Genomic DNA, 26,604 nt, shown 5'->3' on the forward strand with positions numbered 1-26,604 from the left:
ATTAAAACTTTGACACGGTGCATGGCCTTCGCTCTGCAGCCTCAAGGCAGCGCAGAGAAAACCCTTCAAACGGGTTGTAAGTCCGTGTGTGTTATCACTTTGCCTTTCAAAAACGCATTCCTCAAAACATCTTGTTACGTTTACCGCAAAATCAAACGGGAGGACAACATCTGTAATTTGTTCGCCCTCCTTTCATCCCTCACACTAATTGCGGCCGCCTCAAACGTAGCCCCTCTTCCTCCGGACCCGAGGAACTGCTCAAGCTGTTTCGGGCAGGCTTCGCCACAGGCTGCCTGGTGGTGCTGCATCCAGCCAAAGCCCATCGCAGCCCCCCGAGGCGGCGGCGGGGGCCGGGGGCCTCCCGGGAGGCGGCGGGGACCGTTTCCCCTGCGGCCGCCGTCCCGGGGCCACCCGCGCTCCCGCAGCCCCGCGCACCGGGGACGCGCCTCCCCCCAAACTTTACCGCTTACCCCCCCCTTTTTTTTTCCTCTCTTTTTATTTATCTATTTTTTTTTTAAAGGGAAAAAGGTGGGGGGAGCTCAATTTCGCACTTGCCAACAGCAGATAAAAAAAGTGGGGAGGGACCTCTTCTGTCACAGCCTATGTAGATTAACCTTTCAATTAGCTGTTATCAGGTCCTGTGTCTTAGCAGCGGTCCTCGCAATCCGCGTCCGCTCGACACCGGGAAGGCTGGAGGTCTGGGGGTGGGTCTCTGCTTTAATTTCTAAATGAATGCTAATTGCTCGTGTGGGTCCCCTCCCCCGCCTCTCCCCCCGCCGCGAGCTGCACGCTTGTGTCTCATCTGCCCGTCCACCTTTTAGTGTTTTGGAGTGAGAAGAGGAGCCCCGCGGAGGAGGAGGAGGAGGGGAGACAAGGTATTCTCTCTGTATTCATCTTCTTTTCTCCCCCTCTCGCGAAGGGGCTTAAAGAAGGTAACTGGTGCAATCAATCCGCTGGCTGGGGATTCCCTCCACCCCCTCCCCGGCTCGTCTGGCTCTCCTGGCTGGGTCTCTTCAGTGTGTATGTGTTTGGGGAAGGGGGTGGGGGGAGGTTGTGTTGTTGTTGTGTTCCTGGCTCTGGTTGCAGCCAGGAGAGAGAGCGAGCGAGCGAGAGAGCGAGCGAGAGACAGAGAAGGAGAGAGCGAGCGAGAGAGAGAGAGGAGCCGCGATCGCGTTTCAGGGGCAGCACATTCCGCAGGAACCGCTGCTGCAGACACACACACAGGCAGAGAAAGGAGGTCATTGCAAGCAAAGGGGGGAAACCTGCATCGGAGGTTAGATTCCCAGGAGTTTCTGTGGGGGGTAATAGGGAGCATGCGATGGGTTTTGTTTTGCGTTGGGTGACAGGCTGCAATTTGCCGTGATAACCCCCTTTCCCTCCCCTCTCGCAGTGCAGGGGGCTTGTCACTAGGCTGGGCACTTTTTTTTTTCTCCTTTTGCATCGGAGGCTGATGCACGTGTTTGCAGACACTTGCGCTCGGTAAATGCATTGCAATGCTTTGCGTTTTGCAGGGGAGGGGGAGCAGCAGCAGGAGGTGATGGCTGGGCTGGAGAGGGTGGGGAGAGGGAATGGGGGGGGGAACGGAGTGGCGGAGGGAGGCAGGGGCTGGCTGAGGTTTTTGTGTTGCATGCTCCCACCCTTGTCTTTTCTGAGGCGGCGATTGTTCCTTCGCAGGCGGGGTGACAGAGGAGTCCCCGGCGCTTCGCATGGCGAAACTTGCAGGGACCTGCATGTGGCTGTAGAGCTGGGAGTCATTGTCGCCGTCCCCGTTCCCACCCCCTTGTCTCCTCCTCCCCTCCCTGCGCGGTGCGGGGTGTGTGTGCGTGCGCGATAAGCGGCTGCCAGTGCCAGGCACCTCGGGAGGGAGGGAGAGGAGGGAGGGAGCGCGCCGCTTCCATCGCGCCCGCCCGGGCGGGCGGCACGCTCCGAGCCACGCGCGTGACGCTCGGTATTTAAGGCCGCTTGTGAGTGTGTGTGGCGCGCCCGCCCGCCCCGCCGCGCCGGTGTCTCTCGCTATAGCGATCACCCTCTCCCAAGTAACTTCAGGAGCGGCTGGGGCGGCGGCGGCGGCCGGGGGAGGCTCAGCGAGGCGGGGGGGGGGACGCCAGACGGGCGGCCGCGCCGGCCAACGAGAGGGCGGGCGGGCGACAAGTCCCGCCTCCGCCGGCGGCGAGCAGCCAATGGCGAGCGCCCCGGGCCCAGCAGCGAGGCGTGGCGGGCGGGCGGGGCCGTGCGGCTGTGTGGCGGCGGCGCCGGCCAATGGCGGCGCCGGGTCCCGCCCCCTCCGGCGGGAGGAAGGGGGCCGTCCCGCGTGATTGACACGCCGCGCCGCCCAATGGGAGCGGCGGGCCGGTTGCTGGGCGGAACGGGGCCCGGTGTGGGCGATTGACGGACAGGCGGCGGCGGCCTGTGAGCGCGGAGCGGCGTGCGCAGGGCGGCCCAATGGCGGGCGCCGGGGGGCGGGGCGCTCGGGTAGGTAAGGTTTTAATAAGACTCCATTGGGCTGTAATCAGTGTCATGTCGGATTCACGTTAAGTACAACGGGGCGAAACAAAATGGCGGCGTAGGTGAGGCGAGCGGAGGCGAGGCGCGGCGGCAGGGGGAGTGGCGGCGGCGGCCGCGGGGCAGCACGGCGGCGGGGGCAGGCGGCTGGGCGCAGCCCGGCAGCGGCGGCGGGGGCAGAGCCGGCAGCAGGGGGAGCCGCTGCGGCGCCTGGAGGAGGCTCCTCCCCCCGCGGCCCCGGTCCCGCCGAGGTGAGTGGTACCGGCAGCGGAGGGGAGGGGAGAGGAGAGGGGGCCGCTCTCGGCGCGCTTCCCGCGGCTGGGGCCCGGCGCGGCCGCTGTCCCCCCGCACAGCCCGGCCGCAGCCCCCGCGGCGTGGCTGCAGGTGCACGCCGTCGGCATCCTCCGGGCTGCCCGGTGCTGCGGGGTCGCAGCGCCCCGGGGAGGGGAGCCCGCGGGCTCGGGGTTTGCGCCTCGGGAATGAAGCATCCCGGGGTGAGGCGGCGGGAGCGCGGGAGGCAGCCCCGGCTCGGCCTCTGTCACATACAACAATGCCTCGGCGCCAGGCACTAGGCGTTGCAAACCTCGGTGCCTTGGGTAACTGCGAAAACCTCAAGTAAGTTGGGGAGGGGACGGTTCGAGCCTCTAAAGCAACGTTCTGGAAGTGATGTTCACGCCGGATTTTCTCTGCCCACGCCTCACCTTTAGCATTCTTTTTTCGCTGAGGCTTGTAAATAACCCGCTCTGCAAAAACCCAACAGATCCTCCTTCTGTTGGAAGGCACTATCCCGAGAAGAAAGGTTTCCAGCGAAGCCCTCTTCCCAGGTTAACTGCCGGCAGCGAATTACTTTCCCGTGCTCCTTGATGTTCTCTAGTACCGTGTCTGCAAGCGCTCGTAACTTCCACGAAAGAGGGCGGGATGATGGGTGGATTTGGGTGATTTTGTTGGTGTCGTGTTGTGCTGGTGCTGTTTCCTCTGGTGGTGCTTGCTGCTGTCATGTTGTGAACTGCCGTTCAAGCTTGCAGGGTATGGAAGCCTGCGAGCACTTGGTCAGTTTCATTCACGTGTACCACTCCTTCTCCCCACACCCCTCCACCAAGTGTTTTTGTGTAGTTTTGAAGTTGCTATAATGTTTCCCGTCCATCCGGCCGAAGCGTGCGCAAGTGTCATTGCCCTTCCATAGTATCGTCGGAAAGTCCGTGTTGGGTAGGCATTAATACAGTAGTTGTGTTCATGATCTGAGTGATCTGGGGGGTCACGTGTGCTGGGAGTCCTTGCCAGCATCTGCTTTCTCCCGTGTCTCTTCCTAGAAACGTGTCATTTGTAGCGAGGAAACAAGCATCTTGCCTTTTGTTTCAATCGTTAATTGAGATGGGGGTGGAATAGAGTTGATTTTTCTGCACAGTTCGGAGTAATGGCTTGGAGGAAGGCAAAATGGCAAAAAGCTTACGGAATGCAATGGCAGTCTTCTCTTTTTTCCTCCTCCTCTGCTGCAATCCTTACCTGACCCTGATGCTGCAGCAGAGAGCTGGCCTACTGCTGCTTCTCCCCTTCTCCTGGGTGCTCGCAGAGCAGGTAGGAGGGAGTGGGATGAAATTGTGCTTCACAGGTCACCGGCAGGTTGCGGGAGTTGCTGTCATCTCCCTCCCCACCCCGACCTTTATTGTTTTGGTAGTTGAGTTAACCTCAGCTTTGGAAAGTTTAAGTGCGTTTGCGTTTGAGGTGACCAAACAAAACGTTTCGTCAATTTCCCCAGACCCAGACTTGAGGTCGTATTTAGCCGGGTGCTTTTGGGTACTCCTGCAGTAACTCTTAGTTTTGTTCCTTGAGGTGGGGAAGGGAAGCTAATTTTCTTTTTATGTCTGACTACACAGCTTGTTTTCACAATCTGGATCACTTGGAAGTAATTCCAGATACTAGTTCAGTCCAAAAAACACCTTATTACGGGATTATAGGATTACTGATGATACCTGTGATTGACATGTTCAGTCAGTACTTTCTTTAATTAGAATCAGCAGCACAATAGGCGTGTGCTTTGTAAAGGACAGATTTGCATTCATTCTAAATCCCAAGCTGCAGTTTTGCAACTCCTTCCTATTTATCTGATAATTTATGACTCGGGTAAAGGGACAAGCCTTGACTAGAGATGGCTTTTGGTGTTTTAAAGGTAACGTGTTGTACTTAACTCTCTGAGTGCTTGTGTTCTGCAGCTCTTCAGTAGCAGGCTCGCTGAGTGGCTTGGTCAGCAATATAGTGCAATCAAACCTTCTCAAATGTCTTCTTTTTCAAAAGAGTGTAGAGCCTGAAGTATGACCTAGGAAGAGCTTAATGCCTGTGGCCATACAGTGTGGAAGTGGTCCTGTGTGCTTAACCGTTTGGAAACTCTAACCTGGGACTGAATGGGTGCTGTTGAGAGTTTGATTAAAAGTCATTTAATTGCAAGGGGAGGAAAATTAATAACTAGATGTGAGCGCCTGCTACTAATGTGTAATCACTCTTAAAAATAGGTATTTCATCAAAATCTGCTTGGCTGAGCATCACACTTTCTACATTAAATGGTGTATGACCACCTTTCTGTCGTGAAATTATCACTTAGAAACCTGAGTGTCGTTTTGAACTTTTCTGAGTGCTCTTATGTTGAATATGGAAAGTTTGCTTCTAAAGCAGTTTGTTTTGACTTTATCCAGTCGCTCAGGGTGTGAATATCTCTGTATTGCCAGTCTTGGATCAATCTGTCTTAACTTGGTTTATGAAAGACCCTCTTGAATTCACAGCTCCAGGACCGCTGACCTGAAGTATATCGCTGGCAAAGAAGTTTGTTATTAAGAGATTATTCTGAGTCTTACACATGGTGGACATGGTCATATCCTGTGTGGAAATCAAGGTGTTACACTTCACGTGTATATGCAACCAAAGTGGCAGAATAACAAACTCCGGGTTGGGGTAAGACAGCCTCGTCATGGGAGCACATGAGCTTTGCGTGGTCTCCTGAAGCGGAATGAGCTCGGGTTCTGTTGGAAGGTGTAAATATAAGATGTCATGATTTTCGTCTTGAAATATCCTGTCCTGTGTGTTGGAAACTCTGTGCTCCTGCTGATTCAACTAGTGTTGATTTAGTAGGCGCCAGCAGGCGGGAGGTTGTGTTACACACGGGGAGTTTTAAGTAAATAAGTGAACACGTAGTTCTGAACGTACATCGCTGTGAAGTTCCTGTATGGAGTTGCAGACTTTACATGAAGATGTAGGTTTATGCTCACCTTTTGCCACAGTCACGGGCCAATAAAAATTCCTGTCCCCCACACGTTGTAGCATTTATACTGAAGTGTTCATCGGGGGCCAGGTGCTTGGAACAGACCCTGCACTGTGTGTCCTGGCGTTTAATGGCAGTGATGTGATTGCTCGTGTGACGGTTCGTCCAGCAGCACCCCAGTAGGCTTAAAACAGAGGGAGGTACGTCTGACTCAGCAAATGCAGTGTTCAGCATTTAGTGCAGTATCGACTGTCTTCATGAAGACTCATAGTACAGCCACCTCACTAAATAGCTTTTAAAGCAGCTTTCTAGGAACCTGGGCCTTTGTATGTAGCTGCAGAGAACTTGCAAATCTGTGGGCAGAGTATATAGAGTTGTCTCAATGTGACTGAGCTTCCACTATATATAGAGTTCTGTGTTGTTATATTTTCGATGTCAGAGTTGGGAGGGAATTTGTAGGATTCACAGTGCCGTGTGAACTGTTTTCTTCCCTGTATTTGGCTGCGTTTTGTAGCTACAGTGTTACTTTGGAGTTGTCTGAAAACAGTGAATATAAACAAGGCTGTTAGGTAAAGAAGGGCTTTTGCTAGCTGGATTAAATGAAAATGGCTGTTTACAAAACAAGTTATGGCTTTACTGCAAATATTGGAAATATGCAGAACTGCTATCAAATATAACTTGCCTGAGTACAGTTTGGAAGCAAGAAAGGGATTCAGTCTGCTTAGATGAACGGGGTTCAGTATGAGAGCCGATTAAACATTCAGGGCCTGCATTTGTATCTGGGAATCTGTCTCTTCATTCTGACAGTCAGTTGAACTTTCATGTTTATAAACTTCAGTCACAACTGAAGGACTAGTTCATAAAATGAATTAATATTTCTGCTATTCAGATGTAGAAGAATTGTATATTCACCAATAACCAGCTGCTCTTCTGTTACTAATCCTGTTGTGTAGGTGTAATAATGTGTGAAACATGATCTGGATTTTATATTTCAAGAGATTTTTTGAGAGGGTAGAAGAAGGGGAGAAGTTATGGGACCACAAGTGTGTTTTGTACTCATTCCCCTCACAGTTGCAGAGGTATCTTTCCCACGAGTTGAAAACAGTTTAGATCGCTGCATTGAGTAAATTCCAGATAGGACAAGAACCTCAAGTTTTAAATGTGATTAAAATGCAAGATGAATAAATGACTGAAAATGAGGTCCAAGGCTTGTGTAGTCATGGATATTATTAATAGTTACAGGCTGTTTGCCGTAGCTTTACACATGTAGGTTTAGGTTAACCGGGTTTTAGATCTTGCTGTGAAACTGGTGATTCCTCTACTTGACAAGACAACCCATTTATTGAGAAGGAGTATTTTCTTCTTCTGGCTTTTATTTATTTTCCTTTGATTTGAATTGCACAATTCTGTTTATGCTTTCCAAAGTTCTTCCTCGCATTTCATGCCAGAGAAAGCTAATACCTCAAATGTATTTCTTCATTAAGTTACCACTGTCTGAAGTTTAATTCGTGTGGCTTTTTTTTGATTTGGCTTTGTGTTTGTTCGTGTACCGTCCTGCAGAACCGACAAACTCCCGACTGAGATGTTCTTCAGGTTTCTTACACAAGTTCTTGCAGCCACTGAATTTTCTATTGGAGTGATACGTTCCATAATAAATAAACAGTTTATTAAACTGTGAGTCACCAAAACATCTTGTATCAATGTAACTTCTTTATATGTCTTCATGGTGATGGTGTACTTAATGTGAAAATGCCTCCTGTTAATTCATTTCTGTTCCCAAGAGTTTGTAGCAAACGTGCATGCTTCTCTGCTGCTCACCTTAGGATGAGAAGTGCCTTTGTGATTCCTTTCTGCATTGTAGGGCACCAAGGGATTAATGGATGATGTAATACTAGTTCCTTGGTTCTGATGTTTGGGTTTTGAGTTTTGTAAGCAACGTACGGCATGACGCTTACAGACAGAAATGGCAGCGGTTAACAATTTGACTGTCATCAGTTGGGGATGGTTTATTTTAGTGCACGTATAATCCACACAGGTAGTAACTTTCTTATGCCAGTGGGTCTAGAGAGAGGATTTCTAGGCAGTTTGGAGAATATTTTCACATCGCTGGCTGAATGGAAATCGTCCAACAAGTTGGTAACAGGTTAACTGCTGGAGTGCTGTAATTTAGGAAAGCTAAATCCACTGAACGTTGTGAGAAGTGGAAGGATTTCTATGACGACTTGTTTGGCGTGGGATGGGAATTGCCAAACGTATCGTATTATCTCAGAGGTTTTTGCACACTGCAGCATCTACAGTGTGAATGCATGTCTGAATACGTTCTGTTTCTTTTTACTACTTCAGCATTAACTGTATTCTCTCCCTGCCTCTTTTTTTCTTTTTAAAGGTTGCCACAAACGTTCTTGTAAGGATATACCGGTATCGTTGGGAATGAATCCTTTCCACCTTTCCATAAGGGCAAAGTAATTGGAAGTTCCAGTCAGCAGATGTTTCCCTGCCTTTTCTGACCCCTCAGGATGGATATTTTTGAAATGCATCCAAGTAGTGCGTGGAATCCTTTGATTTGTTTCTGAGGTGTGAGCAACCTCTGAAAGATCAGCGAAAAGGATAAGGAGGAACCTCTATGGGTAACCCTTGGCTGGAAACAATTACTGGTCAACCATGGTAAAACTTGCCAACCCTCTTTATACGGAGTGGATTCTTGAAGCTATACAAAAAGTTAAAAAGCAAAAGCAAAGGCCTTCTGAAGAGAGAATATGTCATGCTGTTTGTGCTTCCCATGGATTAGATAAGAAGACTGTTTCGGAACAGTTGGAACTTAGTGTTCAAGATGGTTCTATTCTTAAAGTTACCAACAAAGGCCTTGCATCATACAAGGACCCAGATAATCCTGGACGGTTTTCATCTGTTAAACCTGGCACTCTTCCTAAATCTGTTAAGGGATCTAGAGGAGCTTGTAACGAGCTTCGTAACGTGGATTGGAATAAACTCTTGAGAAGAGCGATCGAAGGGCTTCAAGAACCAAATGGCTCCTCCCTAAAAAACATAGAGAAGTATTTGAGAAGTCAAAATGACCTAGCAAATATTTTCAACAATCCTGCCTTTCAGCAGAGGTTGCGCCTGGGGGCCAAACGTGCTGTAAACAATGGGAGATTACTGAAGGATGGACCTCAATATAGAGTGAATTATGGCAGTTTGGAAAGCAAAGGAGCTCCAAAATACTCCAGCACTTTCCCAGCTTCTCTTCCACCTGTCAGCCTTCTACCCCATGAAAAAGACCAGGTAAGTCTGAAAAAATGAGAGCAAGTGTAGTAACGCAGAAATGATTCTGGGTCTTTGTTTATTGACTTGATGCAGAAGTAACGATTCGTCTTGTTTTTCATTTGCGCCTTTAAGTGTCCGTAAGCGCGGATGTGCCCGGGGATCCGCCCAGAATCCCTTCCCTGCCTCCTCCCATTCTGCGTTGGATGGTTTGCTCTTTGGATTTGCAGTAGATAAAAACAGCAGCAGGGAAGAGTACAGCTGCGTGCTCCCTTCTAGGTGTGAGATTGCTCTGTCTTTCCTGGCAGACTGGTGTTGCTGAAATCTGCAGGGTGATTTGATTGTGGCCTTTTACCTTCATTTTATGCGTGGATGTACTGATTTTTCTTGTAGTTTGAGCACCATCTGAAGCACTGCCCGTAGAACTTTTGATATTTAAGACTCTTAGAATTATCGTTTTTAATGTACACATACAGTTAACAGGAACTGTAGTTGATGTAAGTAGTCCAGGAATATGAGTGAAGAAGGTGTTGGGGTGACAAATTGAGCCAAGCTGCAGAATCCTGTTTCATTTTTTTATTGACCTTCCTACATGAGTTTATTTTGACTTGGTCCTTGTTCTCAGGTTAATTATTCACACAGTTTAAGCCTTGAGGGAGAAGGGGATGTCAATTAGTGTTTTGTTTATGAAAGGATAGTGTCAAAGACATGTAGGCAGACACCCTTTGATCATTTCCCATTTAGGATGGTGAAGTGTGTTTTGAATTTTGAGTGTACATGGTGTGTGTGGGGGGAGAGCTACCTGTTCTACTTGAATTGAGTTACTTAGAATATTTGCAAGTTGGTGGTTTGGTTCTCTTTTTCCAACTCTCAGTGGTAAAGTTTGGTGGCAATTCTTTTTGATATGGAATAAAAGAACCCAGACAACCTTGCTGATGTAGAGGTGCCATTAGTGTTTCCTAGAAACTGTGTCATGGTTTTCACATGCTTTTTCATTTCAGCTGATTGTAAGGTGCTGGAGGATGCAGAGTAGGAGGTGCTTGTGTTGGGAACGTTGCCGAAGTCTAGAAGAGCAGTTGTTTGTGGAACTATCAGAGGTGACACTACAAACACTGGTAGCTGTAGGTTGATTTTTGTGAGGTTCTCTAAATGTATGTTACATAAGACTGCTTTTATGTGTGGATATCTATCTATTTTTGTCAAATTGGACTCCTTGGGTATTTGAAGGGTGCATGGAACTTCATGTTCAACAACCAGAATGGAACTTCAGAAGTGTGCTTACTGCGCAATTACTACTGTAGCCATACACTGTAAAGATTTAATTACTTATTACAATAAAGCTATCTGTTTAAGTAATTTCAGAGGTTCTTCTGTAATTCTGATAGTCTAGTAGCATGAAACATTTGAAGCCTGGAGTACTGAGCAATCAAAGTAGTTTAATACTGTGATGCTTCATGTGAATTCTGTGGAAACAAGAGTTTTCCTCTTAGGCTACCTACTGGGACTGGCATCGATTGCAAAGAATGTTAGTTGGGTCATGGTGCTGAAAAAGCCATTACTGCCATACTGAAATACTGGTATAAGGATAAATCTGTCTTTTAGAAGTTAGCCAAACAAATCTGTTCCCTAGCAAGCGCTTTGGCAAGAAATAAGCTTTCATTTGGGTGCCTCAAAATTAGCACTGTGACTTGTGTTTAAAAACTGTTCGACATACACTTCTTCGTGACAGAAATAGTTAAGATGTGAGGTTGACAAATCAGTAGCTGCCTCTCAGTGCAGTACACTGCTTTGTTGTTGTAGCTGTGCCACAGGTACCTGGGCAAATGCCTTTATACTTGGTTAAAGTAAGGGATGTTTGCTGGTCTTCAAAGCTGGGTGGGTTTAAATACACTTAGAGGACATTTCTGAAAGTAACTGGATGTAGGTACGTCTGTTACTGGGATGTGACTGTCTTCATTATCCAGGTAATTCCTGGATAAGCAGGAGGACTGCAGGAAAAGTGTGAGGATGTTTTTATCAGAAGTGTTTAAGTGGCAGTATGGAGCGTGTCAAGATCATTTATTGAATTGTATACCATAGAATATAGGCAACTGGCATCTCTTGGGAATGGCTAGTCTTGGAAGAGATGGGTGCATTTTAAAGTTTCTTTGGCTGTACATAGAGCTAGCACAAGTAAGAGCTGGTTTTTGTTTCAGTGTCTCTGGGGTTTTTGTTGTTGTTACTTAACTTCACCTCTAGTATTTAAGCATGTCTTGTCCTGACTTTCCTTGAGGAGAAGCAAGAACAGGAGCCTGAGCAGAAACCTGTTTAAATGTCTGAGGAAGTTTGAGTAACTTTGACTTTTTTGAATGCATAAATAACATCTCATCAGACAAGACAGTTTAAAGATGTAAGTGCATTAAAAGTGTACCCAAGCTCTCATTCCCACTTGTAGTACAAACTGAAGTTTGAAAATTTCTTCATGAGGGTATAAAAGGTAATCAGAAGAGATTTATTACTGCCTCTGTGTGTGTATGAGGTGATGGGGTTTTTTTTTTGTGGAGTGGGGGTTTTTGTGTAGGAATGTACCAACCAGAGATGGAGCAGCTTTAACAATGAAGAGACACTAAAAATGATTGTGTCCTTTAGAATGAGGACTTGTAGTGTTTTCCTCTTTCTTGCAAATACAAACAAAAAACCTCACACACAGGAAAGCAGAAAGAGAAGGAAACTTGTTGCTCTGTAGTCTGATCTTGGACACTATTAGAATACATAGTTTTAACTGCTCTGAGATGTTCTTCCTTATGTTGAGTGTTTTGCCTACATATCTTCCCTCTTGTGCTTCACACCTTTTTTATCACCCAGCATCTTCTGGAAGGGGCTGTATATTAATCAGAAAATGCAGTGTAAAAACTGATAACGTAGTAGATGTTGTGAACAGAGAGGAAAGTCAGCCTGAGTAACACTTAGCTTTTCAATAAGTCTTTAATGCATTAAAATACATTTCTGAAAAAAGCAGCAGTGAAGTGGTATTTAAAAGCTGTGGTTAGTCTTTAAATGGGTGCTTAATTTATCTTTGTAAGGTGCAGGATGACAATATTGGTGATGGTTTGAGTGTATGTGCTCTGTGTTGTTCCTTGTTTTCCTTGTCACTTGGACAAGTACTAGGAAGGTTCTGCAGTTCTGAACTGCACTAAACCTGCTAGGTCTTGGGAGTCAGCCGTCTCCTGAGAGTGAATGCCATGTGACTAGAAAACCAAGGAAGCAGATGGTTTACTTTATTTACTTATCCTTTTAAATTATGTTTAAAAATAAACCCAACTCTAAAAGGTGAAGAGGCAGTGGCCATGGTAACATTTTCAAAGGACTCTAGAAATGCCTAGTTTATCTCTGCACTTAACATCTTTGCTAGGTTCAGAATCATGACTACTTCCACGATGCTTCAGAAGATGCAGTGCAAATGGATATGACTGATCCATACTGCATTTTCTTAGTTCTCCTGAACACTGTCTTGAACAGCTCAGCAACTGCATTAATAGTTGTTTCCATCTGTTTCTTGGCATGAGAACTCTTATTAATCCCCCTTTTCACTTTCAGTTTGTCTTTCTAAGCTGATTTTCATGCAAAACCAAACCTGTTGTATTAATTTTTCGTACTCTGAACTCTCATCTAATTTTGTTTTCTCTGGCCTATGTACGTTTAGCTTTTCAAAATGTAACTTGGCATAGGTTGAATTTCAGTTTTCTGGTATGTAGTTTGTGCCAGTGCAGACACTGGGTGTTCCCCCTTCTGTCTTTCAGGCAAAGGGCCAATCTATAGAGAATTGCTTTTTTGGCATCCAGGCTCCTCCCTGCTCGGTTTTTCAGCTTCCTGCCTTCCTGTGGGTAGGCAACAAGAGACTGTTGGCTGAGATTTCTTTGCTTCCTCTACCTTGTTCCTTCTGGCCTCTAGATTTTCCACTGAGCAGAAACACACAAGTTAGGCAGAAAGGAAGTGCTATACAATATGTCTTACCAGTATAGACAGACTAAGATACTCGTAGTGAGCCCAGCTTTGGAGCTGGCTCCTGAGGGTGAGTCTGAGCACAATGCAGCGATAGGTAAGTTTCTGTAAGTGAGTGTCTGTTCTGCTACAGTTGAAGAGGGTATGAAAAAAGAAATCTGAGCTTGAACTTAGTAAATCTACAAAATGTTTTTAGAGACATCCTGTGCTTCTCCCCCCATATCATCTTCATGGTGACAAAAGACTGAAGGATGTTAACGTTATTGGACAAACAGTAACTCTCATGTTTGTGCTTCTCATCGCAATTCACAAGGTGGCTTTATTTCTTGGAAGGATGGCCTGTACTTCAGTACATGCCATGAAGCTCTTGTCCTTTAAGTTCTGGGATGGTTGCTAGGTGCTGCTGTTCTCTCAGCTGTCTCTGTAGCTTCTGAAATGCTACGACTATCAGCTCCATGCGGAAGCCAAGTGAATTCTTGGAAGAGCGGGCTCTGCTCACATTTGAGATACGGGAGCTTCTCAGAGATTGGAGAGTCACTCACAACATCTTTTGAGTATTTGAAACTGAGATGGAAAAGTCTTTTCATCCCGTATTGTGGAGGAGCATCTCATACCACTGTGGATAGATGTACTGGGCTTTGAGGGCTTTTTTTCAGTTTCACAGTCCATCACATTTGGGTCAAACTGAGAAACGTGCTCTTAGAAGTTTCTTAAATTGTATTTTGAGAGAGAATAGAAAAGCTACTTTTCCCTGAGTCGGTCAGCTCCTCCATAAGGTGAGGCAGGAAGGAGGTTGGGTTTGTTCCTCAAGCTGGATATTTTAGAACGTAGTTCTCTATGGTGCCCTGGTGATTCTTGTTTATGGCAAGGAGTGATTCCAAACCTTACACTGCAAGCTGTTTAATCCTAAGGCTTCCTAAAATCTGATTCTCATGGTAGTTTCTCTTCAGAATTAATTCATGTGATGTACTGCAGTGAGCCCTGTATTGAAACTGACAGCAAGGAATTAAAGTCCTGTGTAGTTCCATCAGTTCTGATTGTGTGTGTGTTTGATCTGTTCTGCTTTCTGTGAACTCCTCTGTCTTAACTGTGAGTGACATTTGATTGCTAACCTACAGTTAGAGGTTTTGCTCTTTGCATTTTTTTCTCCAAGATGAATTTTTCTTTTAACCACTCAGTACCTGCATATCTTCTTTGTCAAGTTTCCTTCTAGAATATAGAAATACCAGAACTCTGCCTTAGATACAAGAGCTACCTTGCCTGTTAGTTCTGCATTGTTACCTTTCTTAAGTGTCTTTCCTCTTCTGTGTTCAGTAATGGTGATAGTGTTGACTCTTGTTTGCGTGTTTTTCCCGTGGCAGCTGAAATGTAGTAACAATTCCATGTTCTTCCTTGTTGTTTCAGGAACATTTTTACAAAGCACATGATGAAAAACCTTGATAACTTGCAGTTGAGAATGTCTGCGACTTTTTGACAAATGATTTTGTTTCTCAAGAAAGATCCTTAGGTGTAGATCAACCATTAATCGACTGTAGCTTTCCAGTTTAACGGTTGGAAATGGCTAAAGTCTGGAACTTTTGAAAGAATTTCAAGCTAGCCTTGAGAAAAGAATTACTCAATGGGTGTAAAAGTCATCTTTACAACTTTGAATCCACTTCTGGTTCTGTTAGCATCGTCTTTCAAAGGGCAATGCTCTTCCCTGTATTCAGGACTATATTTGCCTGAGTAAAAGGACAGGCACATAGTCCCTATGATTGTGAGGGCCTATTTAAAGTCAGGACACTAGGACTTTTGGGAGCCAAGTGCAGGGAGCTGCTGTTGTGTACTAGAACAACGTGATGAGGGCTTTGATTGTGGCTGTAGAATTTGGAGGATGACGCACGGCAAACCAGGCACCACTTAGCTGAGGGATCCACTGCTGTCCTTTGTGGTTATCTGACAAGAGACAAACCGACTTTTAAACTAGGATGGTTTCCCAATTGCTTGTGTTGGTTGGTTGGGTTTTTTCCCCCTCATCTGCTTGTATCCATCCTCATTGAGGGGAAATTATAACTGGTGGCACTTAGGTTTTTCCATAGTTGGTTTCGTGGGTTGTTTTTTGTTATTTTTTCCCCCTTTCTTAGTTCTTGAAGAAGAGCTTAAAGTTTCAAATTAGCAGGCACAAGTGGACTTCTTAAAATATGCATGTGAACTGTTAAAAGGATGTCTGTACAGGGAACTGCAGGGCTGCTGGACTTAGTTCTAGATTTGTGTGGATGATGGTGACTTGAGGTTGTGCTGGAGAGGTGTCACGTAAAGAGAAAGTCTTTGGGGAAAGGGAAACTGCAGACTTGTAAGTTGTCAACTCTTGTCTGTGCAGTAACAGACAGATATGTGCAGGAATTTCTGCACTCTCACGTGTTTTGGCTCTAGAAGGACAGAGTCCCGTTTATCTCCCCTTATGGTTGTAGTGGTACAGCCTGTGAGTTACCGTCTAATGCAGGACTAGGTGGAGCAGGCTTGAGACTGCTGTTTTCAATTACAAGCAGGACTCTGGCACAGGAGAAAAGCTATGTATGATCTCAGCAAAGTTGTCTGGGAGGCATGGCTGATATTTTCTCATCCAGGAAGAATCCTTCATAGAAGTGAGGGCTAGCATGAGCTGTGAGAAGTTTGCCACATGTTTTCCACATGCTCTCCAGCTTTTAATTTTAGCACCAGTGATGTTTTGAAGTTGGCTTCAATTTCACTGCCTTTTTTTTTTTTTCCAAGATGGTAAAAATGACTGACTGTAATTTTAGGAATAAGTTTTGATGTATCTGTGGCAACACTGACTAGCAGTGTTTGTGTTTGGCACCATAAGAGGCAAATGTCAGCAGCACCCATGTTTCAGATGTTGAGTGCTTGTATTTCTTAACTAACAAATGAGTAGTTCCTAGTAACAGCTGAAAGGAGTACAGTCAAGGGAAAATGATTGTGGATGTGGAGAACTTCTTTGGCATTGCATGGGGCCATTCTGTGAAAGCACCTCTTTCAGAACTAACTATTGGATGACTACAGTGAAGATAAAGGTTGCTGTTTCTCAGATAGCAAAAGGATGAGAAGTAAGCAACCAAGTTGCAGCAAGGAAATTCTAGATAGATAAACTTGAGTTTTTATAATGAGAATGGAGAGACATGAAGTAGGGGCTGTGGAATCTCATCCTAAAAGATGATCAGAGCTTGACTAGGCAAGGTCCTAAGCAACCTGAGGGAACACCTCAGTCTGGTCTTTGGAGCAGTAGGTTGGACTACATGCTCCAGAGGCCTCTCCCAGCCTAGAGCATTCTATGTTAACTTGAGTTGAAATTTGTCTACTTCTATTGGTTAATAAATCAGAAAGTACAGTTTTCTTATACAAGGCTATGATGATGGTGGTTTGCACACAGCTGTGTCAAATAGCCAAAGGGTAAGCTACAGAAGCTTTAAGAGAGATGGAAGCTGCACCTGGAGAATTCATGGTGTGTTTATTTGTGTGTGTGTGTTTGTTTCAAAGTTCCTTTCAGAAGTGCACTTTGCATATTACTAAAAGAAAAGTGAATATGCTGACTTCTGCTTTCTTAGGACTCCCTGAAATCTGGAAAATTGAGAGCTACAGTTGCTGAACTTGTATCTTTATATACCAGACGCAGGAGTCTGGGTCTGAAGCTTATGAGGCTTCATTTAAGTTCCACCGTTATGTTGTGTGCATACTTTCTGTGGGGCTGCTTGAGGGACTGTTGTCCTTTGTGTATGGATCTGTGGAAATGTGAGGAACTCCTGACTTCCAAGTACTGTGGAATTCTCTAAACTGCTTGGGATAAGTGGATAATGAACAAAAATACAGTTAAAAGGTGATGAAAAAGGCAGTGTTGGAGCCTAAAAGAGTCTCAAGATTAAAGTAATTTCCATTGTAATAACCAAAGTTAACAGTAGTTGGCTAACAGGTTCTGTGCTTACAAAAGCTGCTGTATCCATCCTTTCTGTCGCAGATTTAAAAGATACTCAGCTTTCATTTCCTACTTTTTCTCTTCTGTTCTCTAAACACTAGCACACCTGCAGTAGGAGTCAGATTAACAAGAATATGTTAGTGATAGAGGAAGAGGACAGTTTATTGACTCTAGCAAGTATTTGCTTATCAGTAAGCTTGTGAATATACACATGGAGGTTTATGTAATAAACAAAGAGGTTATACATAAACATGGTCTTTTTCAGAAATGAATGTTCTTGCTCTGCTATGAACTGTCCAGCTCTCCCTTACCTTGTTACCCAGTTGTGAAAGCTGATGTCCATGAAAACTTTTTAATGCTGTTTTGGAAATATTAATGCTACTTTAATCTTGGGAAATGATATAGTAAACCCAATTGACATTTATTTTGACGTTTGGTGCACATTCTGCTGGTTTAGCAAAGCCAAGCTTTCGTTCAGATGTTATAGATGTTTTCTGAAGGTCTGAAAATTACAGATAAATTCAGTAAAGAAATGAGCAGGGAAAACCCCTCGCAGGGTAAATTCTCAAGTGAGATAGGAGCACATGCTGTGTGCATGCAAAACTGTCTGTTGCTGTGCTTGTATATGCATATGCTTAACTAAATGAGAAAGTATTAGAGCTCACAATGCCTTAGAAACCAGTGACTTGTTCTTCTGTGGCTGTTTTGAAGAATTCCTCTTGTTGAGTCTTTTGACAGGCTGTCTCCTAAACTCTTAAGGAGTTTAGTACTTGTGGAAACTGGTACTTGTGTCTTTCAGTGGTTCTAAATGTTCTTAAAACAAATGTTGAATATGACATTTGTAAAGGTGACAGCTTCCATTCCTCCTCTTTACATCTGTGCATTTAACTTTAGTCCACACTTGAACTCTTAACTTTAGTCTTTAGTCTTTAATTGAGAACTACTTTAGAGCTCAGAATCTGAGAAGATGAGCTCTGTTTTGGGCTTTGCCCCTCAGAATTTGTGATGATAGGCAGTTGTTTTCACTTTATGCATTGGTTCACTGTGTTTAAAAACCATTGTGTAGCTGTTCATCTTGCAGGAATGTTGTCAGCTTTTCAGTAGAGAGTTTCAGAAGTCTTTTCAGATCTGAAAAGGAGGTGGATGGTAGGAGTCTTTTATTGGGAATAACAAACCACTAGACTAATGTTCCCCTGTGTTCCCAGCTTTCTAAGTCATTCTGAACTCAAGATTGTGCATCAGTTCTGGCTTTGAATTTAAGGAAATCATTGCGACTGCTGATCACCAGGATTGACAGATTCTGTTTTATGACCCTTTGGAAGATACTAGTGGTGGGAGAAGGATGTACTGGAATTTTGTTTGGTACCTCTCTTTCTTATTGATATCTCTGCCTTCTTAAGTAACATTTCCAACATGTCTATTAGGCAACTTTAGCCTGTTATGAAAAAGGTATTGATAATTTTCAGAGTTAGACTAGAAATAAACCTGATTTATCTGTTTTTACCTTAATAAACCTGCTGTAGTTGACTTGATTTGAGAAATTGACTTTGGCAGCTGGCGGCTTTATTCTGTCGAGGAAAACTAACAGAAAACTGCTGGATGTTGAGGCTTCATTGTGTAAATGTGCCAAGCTTAATTTTCTGTATATAGTTCTAAACAGAGCTGCCCATCTGCTAAGGTACAATGGAATTGTAATGATTTATGTAGCTTCATTCTCGATATTATGTTTGGCTGCGTTTTGAAGAGACCTCTGAAAGGTTAGATTTCTAGAGAAGAGCTCTGAATATAATTGAAGACATTTTTTTTTTCACTTTACTGATCTCTGCCTGGTGATAAAATTGTGATTTGCGTGATATTTTGCTGTTACAAGTGAGTTTTGCTAAAACAACTGAATTTCCAATTTTCCTAGAAGTTTTATATGGAACTTTCTTGTACAGATGGATGCCTTAAACATTTGTATTTTAACTTCAGAGTTAGTTAATATATTTATATCTTAGTATTCTTAATTGGAGAAGAGAACAGAAGTAGCTTTCTTACCCCTGTGTAAGAAAGAATCGTAAAATAGCTTCAGTAGCTAAAGTAGTTTTAACCTTGAGTCACTTATTTTGCTTTTCCTCTCAAAAATATTTGTCTTAGTTTTTAGCAAACTTGTGTCTTACCTTTCAGTTTCTGACAGCAGCTTTAGTAGCAAATGTTTTACTCTCCACACAGCATATACATTTTATTTCACTGTTACTGATATTGCAAGGCCATCAGCTTTAAGCAAGGTTAGCTTTTGTCCTTTATATGCACAGCTATAGGCACCCCCTTGTTATTTCTTAAGCCATGCCAACCTGACTTCTTTCCTTTATTTTTTAAAGTATATATTTAATAGGTTTTACCAATCAGAGTAGGCATCTGTTTGGAGATCTGTAGCAATCAAAATCACTTACAGAGAAATTGTTGGCTCATGATGCATCTGAGACATTTCTGGAAGTTCAGCTTCTTTTTAGCTGTTGCTAAGAGATAAATTTTCATTGACATGAGGGATGTGAGGACATGTCAGCACGCTACCAGTTGTTTTATAGGCAGTTAGCTCTGCCGCCTTGCAGATGGTTGGAAAACTCTTGGTAGTGGGTAAATGTGTGCTGATTATCTCATTGAATTAAGGTAACCTTTTGTCGTTCATTGAATTCTGTGGACCAGGCACCGAGCAGCTGCTCTGCTGTCGAATTCTGGATTTGGTGAATACAAAGATTATGCTAAAGGGTATTTAGTCCTGTTCCAGGTATTGAACATCGGACCACTGTAAGGATTCTTTATTTAATGCTACCTTCAGTATATCAGAGCAATCTAGTGACACAGTGTCTTCCACATTTTGACTCAGCTTCCCAACGTTGTTGTCACCCCATGTTCATATTTTAAAGCTTTGGAAGTAGGTCAGAAAGACAAATTGCAAAGAACCCTTGGGTATTTTTTTTTCCACTCCTTTCACTTTCCTTTACAGCACTTCAAGAAAAGCAGAGAAAGTCTTGTTTCTGCCTGCTTTTTGTATTAATTAGTTTGGGGTTGTATTATGTTTTGTTGTGGGGTCCCTCCCTCCCTCCCACCCAGTCTTGATTTGCTACTAGCTCAAGTGGCAAATAACGCTTAGAACTAGTTCATATGTTAAAGAGACTTGTCTCAAAAGCACTTCAAGTAATTTTATGGCTACAAAGTTCATAAGCAGATCTTTATCGATTTTGGATTATACTTGTGAATGTGTACTTCATCTGTTGGGAGGTATATTTAAATGTAACAGTTCACAGTCATGTTAAAACTTGCTTATAAACTTGTTTCCCCACTCTTTTGAAAACAAATGAGTAGGCAGAATTAGGTTTTCTATCAGGTTGCTTTTGCTAAGGATTGTTTTAAAGCTTTAAATGACATCTTCAGTTCCTAGAACGAATTTGGGAAGGAACTGGAACATTCCTAGATTAAAGCTTTAGTTATTTGGATTGTAGGAAGTGAAAACACTCTGGATTGTTAGCAACCTTTCGAGAAGATATTGGGGTGACAAACCAGACCAAAATGTAACAGCTCATGCAGTGGTATCTCTCAATGGAGAGGTACTGTGGCCTCACTTGGATGTAAGGATGAAGATACACAGGCTGCATGGTAGCTTTGGAAGTAGAAGCTCTTAGTGTCAGGGTTCAAAATGACAGCTTATGGCACAGCCTTGGTTAGAACACTGTTGTGTGGTGGTGTTAAAAACGTGGCCAAAAATAGCACAGATAAGCATTGTGCGTACTTGTTAGAGCTGGGAGGTTTGACTGCATTGTATGAGCTGGCAGTCCCATTCACCTCTCGTCTTTAAGTCTTGTAAATGGTGCTTGCTTTTGAGTAGCTTTTTAATAAAATGTTGCAAAATTCTACAGTTGGAGGTAAAAACCCCTTTTGTCTTCATAGTATTAAACCGTTTTCTTGGAAGTTTTGCCAGGAGGAGGTACTACAGGGAATCTTTTGTATTACCTTATTATTTCATTCTTTATTGAAAACAGGCTGTTAGACTATAAAGCCAGCAAGAGAGGGCAATTAAATTCTTAATTGGGGCTGATACTAGCAGAGGTACAGTGACAAATGCTTTGATATGAGCAAAACAGAGACAGGGAAGCATGACTTAAAACTGTGTTTCAAACTAAGATGGCAGCTCTTGCTTGTCAAGAGCTGGGTGAACGTGCTTTTCCTCTGGAGTCTGCTATGTTGACTTTTATATAGAAGTAAAAATACCAGTTTTGCTGTGAGTTTTTGAAGTAGTACAGGAAGAAAATATTTATATTTGTGGTTTTAAGTAATCTATATTTACAAAATAGTAAATACTTAGTCTAGAAAAATTCCATCACAGGGATGTCAGATATAGCCAATACTGTGCTAGTGGCACCTAATCCCAGGTTTGCTATTTATGCTGTATGTCTGCCATTCTCTTTCCAAGGCCTGGGGTTCCTAGTACTTTGCAAGGCTTTTCTAAGAGCAGCATAATCTAGAACAGATAACCACTTAGTGAAAACAACAGTGAATGTGGTGAGGTGTTTTGTTTGTTTGCTTTGTATTTAAACAGGCTTTTTATGCTGGCTTAGAAGTGCACTGAAGGTATTTCTTGATGTTGGTGTTTGTTGTTTAGCCTCAGCAGTGTACAGCTGGAGGGAAAAGCTGTGGTAAGTACTGAATAGCAGTTTCCTTGGAAGTACTAAGAAGTATCATGTTCTGGAAGTGGGAGACAGTAACATACAGTCTATATAAAACCTGTTCATGCAATTTAGCTAAATCCTCAGAGTTCTTTTGCCTAAATGGCCAATTTGTATTCAGATCCTATACTTCTGAGATGCTGTCAGCATCAGTGAAATCAGTATACTGTAGGGGTTTGTTATTTCTGTAATCACTTTGGATGCTTCTCCAGGGTGCTAATTAGGAAGTCACTAATGCAAATGGCACAAGTGGTAGATGAGGCCCAAATATTGGATCAAGATGGACAGCTTTCGTTCTTCTAAACTTGTGGCTCCTTCAGAAACTTCAAGCTGAGCAGTGTTTGTGTGTTTTGTGGTGTTGTGTTGTGTTGGGTTTTTTTTGTACAGCCATTCCTGAACCTTTCCCATGAGGGGACCTTAACTGATAAGATCTTAACATGGGTTTTGTGGTTTCGCTGCTCAATTAGGGGAAGGAAAAAGCCAACTATGATGTGAGTTAAGCATTGTGGTATAGGACACAACATAGTTCATGCTGTTTCCTGTCATGTCACAGTCTTTATTAGGTTCTTCTGCACAGTTAAATATTTTAATATTAAAATAATTTGGAGGAATGGAAAACATGTCTTGCAAGGGTTGGACTGTTCATCTGATGAAAGAGGAAAAAAGTCTTTCTGCCTCACCTTTCTATTTCACTGGCACTAGCTTCTCCCACCCACCCACCTGCCTTCCATCATCAGTTCACACAGCTTAAAAAACCAAAATACCTGGCTTGAGGCCCTGACTACAGTGTATATATTTCTTGATCAGAGTAGAACTGACTAGAAAATGTAGGCTTAAGGCAGTGGGTAGGTTTCCACAACCTTGGGAAGGGGCTGGTGCATCCTATCTGTGGCATGTTGTGCTGCATCCCCTGCAGTGGTAGTAGCATAGGTGAGGATGGATTAAAATAGTCTTTCTTTCATTATGACATATAACACTGGATTAAATTGTGACTAAGATAAATAGTCCATTAGAGTAGACTCAAAAGACCAAATGAATACAGTGAAGGTGGGTCTTTAGAGCCTAATTCTGAATTACTCTGACTCGGGAGAAGATTCTGTTGTCAGAGGTATCACGCAGATGTGTTTATTTGAGGATGGAAAGGTTGTTACATAGATTACAGGAGAGCATGGTTCTGCAAACAAACAGAAAAAGATGGAATTTGGTTAATAGACCTTTACTCACTATTGAGGAGCCTGATTTGTTCTGCAGAAGCACTTCTGTAGTGGTGTTTTCTGTTTAACATCTGAAATGGCTGCCTGATTTAAGAAGATCCTAAATTTTCTCCTGACATACAGAAAGTTATGTTGTTTCCTTATAGAGGACCAAGCTGTCATCCCCAGTTTAATTTGCATATGATCTTAAGTAATGTGTTCTGGTAACCAGCTTGGAATTTGTTTTGTGGTCCCTGATCACAGAACTCTGAAGACTCGCCCCACTAGCCACCCTATTCATCTCTAGAGAACAAATTTATCTTGAACTTCTCTACTTTGAGTTTGTCATGATCCCAGATATTCAAATCTTCTTAGTGAAATGCTAAAAAGTTCTGATTCGTGTCTAACAGTCTACCACAGAGGTCAGTTTCTTCTTCAAAAGTTAGGACGTACATATTTGTAGCAAATAACAAAAGTTTCTGTCACAGTTGAAATGGTAAAGCTTTGGGCCAGGGGTGTTGTGCTGCAGAGCTCAGTTGTACTGCTATGCTGTTCTATCATGTGGCCATCCCATAGAACTGGGTGTTTGCCTTGATTTTGAAGACTTCCTGAATTTGATAAGTAGAGATATATATGTGCAAGATCCGTAGTGACTACTTATTGCCATTCTTGGGTGGGCTGAAAACTTGAAGTATCTTTCACAGTGTAGAACAGAAAGGCCAAGTCAAAACTTTAGTGTAGTATAAAGGTTTTGATTCAGAATCCTCCCTCTTTTTTCCCTTTCATAGAATCATAGAATGGTAGGGGTTGGAAGGGACCTTTAGAGATCTTTAGAGTCTACGTAGCTTCATTTGAGTCATGCTTCAAACAATGTAACCATACCAGCAGATAGATGCTAGAGACACCTTTTCAGCTGTCATCAGTACTGATGGGTACCTGTCTTTAAATACTTCTGGTGAGATTTGGCTAGTGTGTTATCCTTGATAAAATGTGTTCTCACTGGAAGAGAATGTCCTGAGTACTAATGGGTTTTTCTGTGCTGTCAGGGTTGACAAGTGACACATATTCTAAGTGCAGCAACTAAAAGGCCGAGTCTTTTGCCTCCTAACTGGAAACATCTTCCTTGCTCTTTGTTTGTGTCTTGGGGGGTTTTTTGATTGTTGTTATTCCTAGTAATACAAAATAAAATGCTTCCCCTTGTCTGAAATTCGAAGCCTTCAGGAATATACCTGATGTGGAAAAAGCATTAACAAAGCCCTAAAAATCCATAACAAAAAGTTGTATTGTGCAGTTAACAGCTGTTGTCCTTTAAATTCTAAGCAAGATGCAAAGAAACCATGAAAGGAATGATGTTTACTTTCATGCTATAAAATAAAAGAGAAAGGTGAGGAGGAATAATGCTGTTTTCCTGTGCAAGTTGCCTTCTGTGCAAATGCATGGCAGTATATATAATCTGTTAGATTTTGAAAAGCATTTCTCCTTGTGGCTCTTGGCTTTGTAGGGATAAAGGATACAGTACAGTACAGTTGCAGGCTGTTGAATCCTGTCTTTCTTTTCTACTACTGCTTTTTCCTTTGATTCATTGAAGATCATTCAGGACATCTGTTGAGGGACAATAAGAAAGGGCTTCTTGGCTTTCAGACTTTTGGACCTTTTACGCTCAGCAAGAGACAGATATTTTCTCTGATATTCTTGGAGATAAAAGATTTTGCAGAAGTAGATGAAAACATCTTAGGATTTCTCATGGCTCTTTGAAATTAAATACTTCTTGACTTGCCCATTGTCCTCCATGTCTATGCTACAGGGAGTTGCCATTTCAAGCTGTTTGGGTAAAAGAAATTCTAAGAACATGCATTCCAGGTTTTCCCAGAAGGATTTAGGATTTAACACGTCGGTCATTAATTGAGATTTGAGTCAACTAGGATACTTCTTGCTCCCTGTTAGCCCAGGAGGCTATTTGTCATGGCTGGACCTGCAGAACTTCTTTCTGCACATCTCATTGCTGTAATCGGAAGTAAATGTATTAATTTCTAGTACTGGAGGTAAATGAATCTTGAGCTGCTTTTCAGTCTCTAAGTAATGAGTCTAATCTATTGCAGTAAAAGCTCTACCAGTCAATGAGTGGGGTACTTTAAGTAATTCTGTGGTTTAAATTTAATTACTGTACACTGCTTTTTAAATCAAACTTTTTCTGGCTGCAGGGCAAAGCATCTTAAGCCTTGTCAAACTTAAGCGGTACGTTACGTGATAACTGTGATCGTGTCTAGTGCGATGTGTACTGTGTTTACAAGAGAAGAATTGCAGCTATTGAAGTTGGTCAATTATATAGGAAATAATGGGATCGACTGTACTGAGATGCCAGAAAATAATTGAGTGTGTAAATGAGAGCCAGACTCATTAGTCTGTGACATCACACAGTGAATGCAAAGTTTTAATGATAAAGTAGGTACTAATTATGAAGCTTTTTCTATGCTACAAATGAGCTAATTTATAAACTGCCAGCACCTGAAAAAAGAAGTCTCTTAGGGCCAGAGGCTTGTGTATTATAACATATTTATTGGTTTGATAAAAGCTGTATTGCATTATCTGTCCAATTTAACCAGGAAGTATTTTTCTTATAATTTAACTGTAAATCTCAAGAGAAGAAAACTGTAAGAGTGTGATTTTACATTCTAATGCTGCTTTGTAGTAACAGTTCAGGAATTGATGCAAATAACTTGGTTTTTTTAAACAGCTTCTAGGGAAGACATTTTTTTTTTTCCTGTCTCAGAAGTGATTTCTGTGTGCCTTGGGGCACTCTATTTTTACATATTATATTCATCCACAAATGTATATATGTGTGTGTATATATATAAATGCTCTATTTGCATCACTCATTTATAGTGATTTACCAATCTTGTTGTCTTGTGAAGACTGACAGATTTTTATTTTTAAGAAGAGAAAAATAGGGTGCAAGAGTCTGTGAGAATGGAAGAGAAAAACAGAAGACTACAGGGAAATACTCTCTGTACTGTTAACTTTGTAATGTTGGGATTTATAGTTGAGAGCATCTTCCTTTATGCAGGCACTGTCAGCCATTCAGCAATGCTGATGTTTTTCTCTTGTCTTTTAGTTGAGTAACTTGGTGATAACTGCAGGCAGCTGCAGATGCTTGGGCCAACAGATGCAGGCTGCTGTAACAAATGGTGTGGCACCATGGCCCAATGCAATAAACCAGGTTTTTATCATTGACATGTTTGATGGCCTCCTGAAATGCCTGGCAAAATTGTCCTGGAACCTGTAGTGCCTGTGTGTTCCTCAGCTGTGAGAGAATTTTGTGACAGTCACAAGAGGTGTGGGAGATGCTGAGTTAGGACAGCCATTCAGGTAATTATTGATTCTTCTTGTTAACGACAACTTAAGGAATGGCCTTTGCACAATTGCCCTTCCTCAGTGCTTGTTTATGGAGTAAGTGGTGGGTAGTCACCTGAACATCACTTAACCCTGTTAGGACGTTTGGTTTTGGAGGTGGGCATGGATTTCTAGGTACTTGAATCCCAATTCAGAGCTCAATTCCAAACAGTTCCCTGCAAGAGGAGGGCAGTAACGCTCGAAAGTGATGTCCCTGCCTTCAGGCTGTAAAGAAGCAGTTTGCCCTTGGGTAGGTTGGTTTTCAGACTATTTCTGATGAAAATCATGCTAGAAAGCTGCAAGGATCGGGGTGTAGTTCTGAGAAGATTCTCCCCACTGATATATTTTCTAGCACCTCTTTCCATGCCTTTTGGTGTG

At 43.2% G+C, this 26,604-nt stretch overlaps 1 protein-coding gene across 9 annotated transcripts in view; it reads left to right on the top strand.

Moving 5' to 3' along the window:
- Nucleotides 1-650: 650 nt before the first annotated feature.
- Nucleotides 651-26,604, top strand: part of KAT6B (lysine acetyltransferase 6B) — a 96,219-nt gene continuing 70,265 nt past the window's right edge. For 3 of the 9 annotated variants that reach the window (XM_062001112.1, XM_062001119.1, XM_062001120.1), the window contains exons 1-2: nt 651-875; nt 8,139-9,034. In XM_062001112.1, the coding sequence (XP_061857096.1) occupies nt 8,414-9,034 (621 nt within the window). In that variant the 5' untranslated portion in view covers nt 651-875; nt 8,139-8,413. Of the gene's footprint in view, nt 933-1,197; nt 1,274-2,372; nt 2,477-8,138; nt 9,035-26,604 lie in introns of those variants that run through there. The other 6 variants (XM_062001115.1, XM_062001114.1, XM_062001113.1 and 3 more) reach the window with 6 other exon arrangements.

Source organism: Colius striatus, chromosome 8 (assembly GCF_028858725.1).
Source record: "Colius striatus isolate bColStr4 chromosome 8, bColStr4.1.hap1, whole genome shotgun sequence".
NCBI classification, from domain to species: domain Eukaryota; kingdom Metazoa; phylum Chordata; class Aves; order Coliiformes; family Coliidae; genus Colius; species Colius striatus.